Below are 7,590 nucleotides of genomic sequence, written 5' to 3'. Positions count from 1 at the left end.
TCCGAGAGTCATATAGGGTCAAATAATATGTCAAATTCAAATTGACCAAAATATTTTTTTAAAACTAAGGTTATGATCCAAATATGAAAATAAATACGGATCAAAATGTCATTAAATTATAATCAAAATTTAAAATCCTAGAATATGGACTGAAATGTTCTTAAACTACAATCAAAATTTAAAATTATAAATCTCCAAGTTTTGATCCAAACTAAAACCAAATCAAAAGATGGAATAAAAAAAGAATGTCTTTAACATATAATAATTTTTTTCGTATACTGTTAATTGGAGGTTCGTTTGGTTTGACCCAAATGTTAATTAACAATAGGAGCTTGCGCCTATTGGAAACATAAGAACCCACATGTAATAAACCTCTATTCATTACAATAGAGGGAATCAATTTATCTGTCCTCGAAATGTTCATCCTAGCGTTTTATCTGATTTTTTTGGGAGACTACAGGGATCTTTATATTTTTATTTTAAGGGAGTTGAGGAATTTGAGTTACAATGAAATCAACTGTGTCTTGTCTTCGTTCTATCCTTTGTATTGTTTCAATGCGGTGGGAAATAAAAGTGGGTTTAAATGTTTACACTATATGTAAAAAATTATTATATATTTCACGTCCTAGCTCTAGAAGGAGAAATACAGGTAGTATTAATAATTGTCATTTTCTCATGTGGTAAACCATACTCTTCTGTTTATGCATGATTATGTCCTTTCTCTTTAGTTTGTTATCCTTCATCTTTCAATAATCCAGCAGCGTCTGGTAGTTTTTGTTTGGCATTTGTCTTTTTAGTTTTCTTATTCATTTTGCTTCCTTTAATTTCTGCTTTATCTCTGTTCTGTTCACCTTCATTGTCCTTACCATACTTCTTCCCATCCTTTTTTCCCTCACAACTAACTTGAGTGAATTTGTGATCCATCAAAGTATTTAAAACTGGAGGACTGGCATTGACCTTTTTGAGTTGAAACAGAATGCATGATACACAACGGGAAAAAAAGCAGTCTAATACTATCTTGGAGGGATGTAGCTAAACTTGAGTATTAAGACATCAGATCAGTTGAGAATCTGGAATTCCTGATAAATAATTATGCATTTAAAGAACTTGTATAATAAGCCTTTTGTCCCTTTGCAGTATCTTTTCTTACCATCTTGATGGTCATAGGTGATCTGTGAAAATAGCATCTTGTCCTTTGTAAGTTATAAATTTAGTCCTTTTCCCCAGTTTTATGTCACCATCTGCTTATGCGTTCATGTTGAATGAATTTTACTTTTCGTGCTTTGTAATTTCTGGAATATCATAAATTTTACTCAAATGCCAGGCTAGGAATTAGGATCAAGAGTATGCTACAGTTGCAGAGTATGTCCACTCAACAAACATTGACATACTATTATACTTATTGCTGCTGTTGGTGGTGGTGTTTTTGTTCTTGTTTTTATTTTTGCTGCAGAGCTTTTAATTACTTTTGCACCTTTCTGTCGCAGGTACTTGTGCCAATTGCTAACGGATCAGAGGAGATGGAGGCTGTAATGATTATCGACATTCTACGGAGAGCCAAAGCTAATGTTGTTGTGGCGTCAGTTGAAGATGGATTAGAAATTGTAGCATCTAGAAAAGTGAAAATAGTAGCAGATAAGCTTTTGGACGAGGCTGTTAAATTACAATATGACCTAATTGTTCTGCCGGTCAGTTAATATAGCCATTAACATCAACCTCTTCACCATGTGTACATATGTAAATAAGTTTATATTTGCTTCCTCCTACTTTGTTTGCAGGGAGGGCTTCCTGGTGCACCAGCATTCACAAACTCGGCAAAGCTTGTTGATTTGCTTAAAAAGCAGGCTGAATCAAATAAGCCGTATGGGGCTATATGTGCTTCTCCAGCTCTAGTGCTTGAGCCACATGGTTTACTCAAAGTACGACTTCAAGGCTTACCCTCGTGTGTGATTGATTCAATCATTTGTTGGTCTTCAAATAATATTCTCTACATTCTAATTTTCTTTTTCCGATTTTCTTTTTTTAGGGGAAGAAGGCAACAGCATACCCTGCTATGTGCAGCAAGCTTTCTGATAAAAGTGAAAGTGAGAATAGGGTGGTGGTTGATGGGAACCTGATCACAAGCAGAGGGCCAGGGACTTCCATGGAGTTTGCACTGGCCATAGTAGAGAAGTTCTTTGGCCGTGAAAAAGCCCTCGATCTTGCAAGAAGCCTGGTTTTTGTATAATGAGCTAATAATAGCCCTGTGGTGGAGAACTGGGCGTAATCAGTAGTTTCTGTATAAACTAAGTTGCAACGACCTAGTATCTGCTGCAGTTTTTGTATGAGTATTGTGCGTTTGCTCGGTTTGAGTCGTCTGTGATTGTACTTATAAACGGTTTAAATACACGATGAAGTAATGTGACATTTAAGACTATAATGAAAATGTCACCGTGTATGTGTGCTATCTAAATGATAAATGATGGGTTTCCGCCGTTTCTGTCATTAGTTGGGGAATTCTTTCTATCTCACGGTGTAGTGTACAGGTCTGCTGTTCTCTGATTTCATTAGGATTGGGCTTGTATAAAGGGTCGCTGGTTCATGCGATTTTATCTCCGCCTATCGCTAGTCTTGTGATATTCAAGTAGATAGAAGGACAACTGCGCTCAGCTGTAAGCTGTACGCATTTGAGTTGTTTCTTATGTTAGCTGAGCCTACATGCGGAACTTTCCACGACATTTTTCGCGTGGACGAGATAGCGCATATGATGCGAACTACTCTAGATAGGACTCGCTAGCTTGATCGGGAGGAGGAGCTGGTCTTCATACGATTGCTCTCCTCTTTGTCGTCATGCTTTTGATGTTTAGGATTCTATTGGTTGCAATAGTCAAGCCCATGATAGTGAGATCGAAATCCTTACAAAAATGGTCGGCTACGTCGGTCCATAATGGATTTGGTTTGATTCTGGCCCCCCCAACCTACCTTATTGCGAAAGGTAAGCATTGTGATAAAGACATAAATAATTTCACAAAGAAACCAAGCTTTAACATTGATATGTGGCTCTTCGAGCGCCATATTAAGTTTTGGACAAAAAACCTAGAGGCATCACCATCGCTATTATTGATCCCTATATAAAGCTCAGTTACTATCTTAACAAGAATTTTTCGATAAATAATGCTAGTAATTGTTGTCCTTTTGTAGACCAACTCCCAATAAATATTTACGATGTACCCTTTACAAAATCATGTAGGAAGAAATGAGGGGCAGACAATATTGGAAATCCAATGCAAACAATAAAAATCAGTAGAAAACGTATCGAATCAATGTAATCGCCTAATCGGTATAGAACTATAGAAGTCAACGTGATCATTAATTTTAGAATCAGCATTAACACATGTACCGATTTCTCCTTCTTTCTTTATGATTTTCTTAAAGATGGTCCTTTGTATGATTTCTTTTATTATTATTATATTTTGTTCCGTTTATCGTATTTGACAGATCACATGCAATTCCTTATATATTTTCGTAAAGATTAGTAGGGTCTAGCTAGTCATGTAGGGTCCTTTCGGAACTAGCTTCTCGATAAGCATCTCTACTTATTTAACTCATTATTAGCTCTTTCTCGTAGATAAGCAAGCCTTTTTATGTAAGTGGTAAAAATTTCAACTGTTAAAGTTGTTACCTTTTGGGACGAGGCATTAATAAATTCCACAAATTTGTGAAATTTAACAAAATTCACTATATGGACTTTCCTGAGCTTATAGCCGGGTGGTAACATCACATTGACTATAGATGCAATGGGAGTTCATTTGTACTCGTTGTCGTTTCGGAGTGACTGGGTTTGGGGGGATTCTTTTTTTTTTATGCATCAATGGTGATTGGCTGAAAATACAGACCCCAAAATTTTTATTAATACATCTTGTAATACGTCTTAATTATCCCCATCCTCTATTATATTCCTTCTGAAGGTCTATTTTTCTACCCCTTTTCGAGATGGAATTACGAGGGAGTTAGAAATTTGAAAATCCTCATTATCCACTGGATTCAGAGTTTCTCTGCTATAAAAAAATAGTGGATAGAACACTATTTAATCATAACTGTTGATTATTTAGTGGATGGTTATGAATTTTTCTTTGAGTGCAAATTAAGAATGATTGTGATACACGGGCACGGTGAATGTAAGATTTAGAATGTTTCACAATCATCCAATAAATGATCAACAATTGAAATTAAAAATAGTGGCCTCTCCACTATTTTTTTTTATGTAGAGGATCCAAATTCTTATCTACTTCCTTACTCAATTTTTTTTGAAATAATTTGTTTGCTTCAAGTGATAATGAGGGATATGGAAACCATTAGGCCTGTCCAAAAATCTCATCTCTGCTCTGGACCGACCGGGGCCACGGCCCCTTAAGATCCCGGGCCTGACGAGGCGCGGGTTCCGGGCCCGCTGCGTACGGCGCTGCCTTAGCAGGCGGCGCCGCGCCCGAACAACGCCGGGTACCGGGCAAAATCCGGGCCGCGGCATCCGTGCCCTGGAGCCCGGCCCGGTGGCAACGGTCATAGAGTGCAGCCGTTGCCAGGAAAGTATGGCCGCGGTCGGGCCGGGCCAGCGCCGGACCGGCTCCGGCCGGCACAAACTATCACGCAGATCACCTGTTGTGGCCAAAACGGCCGGACCAGCCCGAGTCACAACGGTCACGAGAGTGACCGTTGTAGTCAAAACTGCCGGGCCGGGCCGATCATAACGGCCAAAAACGGCCTTTTGACCATTTTGTGCCTAAAAACGATCAAAAAACGGCTATTTTGTGAGGTTATTTTGGTCATTTGTTTAGGGGGCTGGCTCTATAAATAGAGGGGGGGTTTCATTTGTTTTCTTCACACCAAAACTCTTCTACTTCTCTCTTATACTCTTATACTCTCTTATACTTTTTAATCCTTTCATCAAATGGCTTCCGGATCTGATTATGAAGAGCAAAACCTATATTCCGATCTTGAAATGAGTCCTCCTACTGGGTCTACTCCTACCGATGTTAATCCCGAATCCGATGGCGACGAATCTGCACTAAGAGCTAATAAAAAGCCAAGATCCGATGTGTGGAATTTTTACGAGAAGATCGACGTCACCAATGATGAACACGGTAGAATCCTCACCCAGAAGGCTAAGTGTACGTTGTGCGGAAAGATTTTTCAAGCTCATCATAAGAGCGGCACCAACCACCTCAAACGCCATTTAGATAAACACAACAAAGGCCAGACTCCTTAAGGTGATATCCGACAATCTATGATTTCTCAATCCTCCTCTTCTGGTAGTCTCGGTAGTTGGAACTATGACGCTGCCAGAGCCAGGAAATGCGTAATCAGGTTTATCATTCTTAAAAATCTTCATTTTAAATTAGTAGAAAATGATGAATTTGAAGATATGTTTAGAGATGGTTTTTATCCTGCATTTAAAAAAATTTCTCGTCAAACTTGTCAACGTGATATTTTAAAATATTATCAAGATGAACAAGGGAAAATAATTTCTTATTTTAAAATTTTAAATTGTAAATTTTCTTTAACTTCTGATATTTGGACATCTAGAGCACAAACTGGATATTTATGTATCACAGCACACTGGATTGATGAAAATTGGCAAATGTTTAAAAGAGTTGTTTCTTTTATTGCAATAGAAGAGTCACATACTGGTGCTAATGTTGCAAATTTAATAATTGAAGAACTTATGAAATTAGAAATTTCAGAAAGAATATTTTCTCTTTCACTAGATAATGCAAGTAATAACAATGTAGCTTTTGATTTTATTGGATCAACTCTATCATTGCCATGTCATGGTGATCTTTTTATATTAGGTGTATCTGTCATATTTTAAATTTAATTGTTCAAAGTGCATTTACTGAAATTAAACCCATGATAGAAAAGGTTAGAATAGTTGCTTATATGCATAATTCTTCTAAACAAAGACTTACAAGATAGAAACAATTTTGTAAAAAAAATATAAAGCTCAAACCAATTCCAAAAGATGTTGACCATAGGTGGAATTTTACCTATGCAATGTTAAGTGTAGCAATAGAATATAAAGGCATTATAACTAATTTTATAAATTATTATGCTTCTAGTTCTAGTTCTGGTAGCACTTATGGAATAACTGAAGATGAATGGACAGTTATATGTAATTTAAATGAAATGTTACAAGTTTTTTATGATGCTACAATGTTATTATCTGACTGTTATTATCCAACCATTACTTTAGCTGCTTTACAAATTTTAAATATTTAAAAAGTTTTTGGAAAATATCGTATGGATGATACTTTTGGATCTATGATTTTTTAAATAGAGAGCAAATTTAATAAGTACTTTAGGCCTATTCCTTATATTTTTGGTTTGGGGGTTCTTATTGATCTATGCTTGAAGGATATTGGCCTTCGAAGTTTGTTACAATCCTTGTATGGTAATCAGATTATAGACTTAGATAATAGAACCACCCTTACTGCTACTACTCATCATTTACCTATTAGAAATTATTTTCAAACCTTATATGATGAGTATGCAGCTAGACATGGTATAGCTACACAACAGTCTACAGCTTTGAGCACAGGTCGAGGTAAAAGTGTAAGTTTTGATAGGTATGCAATGGTAGCTGAGCTAACTGGTGGATCTGGACTTGGATCGTCATCATTGGAGGTTTCTGAAATAGATGAATATTTTTCTGCTTCTTTAGTTAGATGTCAAGGAAATGCTTTAGATATTTTGCAATGGTGGAAAGTATATGGATCAGTTTCATATCCTATACTTTCCACCATGGTTCGTGACTTACTAACAGTGCAGGTTTCGACGGTAGCTTCGGAATCCGCCTTCAGCACAGCAGGATGTTTGATCGACGACCACATGACATGCTTAGATCCGTATACTGTACAAGCGGTGATGTGCTTACAAGATTGGTGGAGGTACGAGAAGCGAACGCAAGGCATCGATCGGATGGCTGGAATTAAAGATAAATTTAAAGAATTGGGACTAGCAGATAGATATAAAGAATAAATAATATTCATCAAATTGTAATTTTTATATCTTAGCTTAAAATTTGTAAAGAATTATTTTAGAAATAGTTACAAATAATAGTGATATAGGTGAGTAGGTGCCAACCTAGTTGGGATGAACTTATCTATTGTGATGCGATGAATTTTAAAATAAATTTATACTTGTAATTCATAAATGATTTATTAATTATTAATAAAGAATTTATTTTTATATTTTTTATTTGTAATTTATGTCATTTTAAGTGATAATAAAATTATTGTTTTTTATTAATATTTTTGTCTTTTTGTATAATTTAAATTTAAATAAAAATAAAAAAAAAGAAAATAAACCGGGCCGATCCCTCGGGGTACCCGGGTCCAGGTCCGGGCTTCGGTTTTGCCCGGCCCGGGCCCGGTCGGGTCGGGCCGGCCCGGATGGACAGGTCTAGAAAGCATCATGCACTGTACATCAATTACCAACATACCATTTCTCACTATGATATATGGTTGTTAATGTTACGCTTTGGTTGTGAAGTTAACCTACACAACCAACCCGTAACCTTAACAACCAACCTGTAACCTTCATAATCAACCATTA

General features: G+C 36.5%; 1 protein-coding gene across 2 annotated transcripts in view; it reads left to right on the top strand.

Moving 5' to 3' along the window:
* The window catches only part of LOC109828835 (protein DJ-1 homolog B), a 12,944-nt gene extending 10,460 nt beyond the window's left edge, over positions 1 to 2,484 (top strand). The window contains exons 7-9 of one of the 2 annotated variants that reach the window (XM_020395802.1): positions 1,488 to 1,688; positions 1,779 to 1,919; positions 2,027 to 2,484. In XM_020395802.1, the coding sequence (XP_020251391.1) occupies positions 1,488 to 1,688; positions 1,779 to 1,919; positions 2,027 to 2,227 (543 nt within the window). In that variant the 3' untranslated portion in view covers positions 2,228 to 2,484. The remainder of the gene's footprint in view (positions 1 to 1,487; positions 1,689 to 1,778; positions 1,920 to 2,026) is intronic. The other variant, XM_020395801.1, reaches the window with a different exon arrangement.

Source organism: Asparagus officinalis, chromosome 1 (genome assembly GCF_001876935.1).
Source record: "Asparagus officinalis chromosome 1, Aspof.V1, whole genome shotgun sequence".
Taxonomy (NCBI): Eukaryota; Viridiplantae; Streptophyta; class Magnoliopsida; order Asparagales; family Asparagaceae; genus Asparagus; species Asparagus officinalis.
The sequence above is the reverse complement of the archived record's forward strand: the minus strand, read 5'-3'. Positions and strand labels throughout refer to the sequence as shown.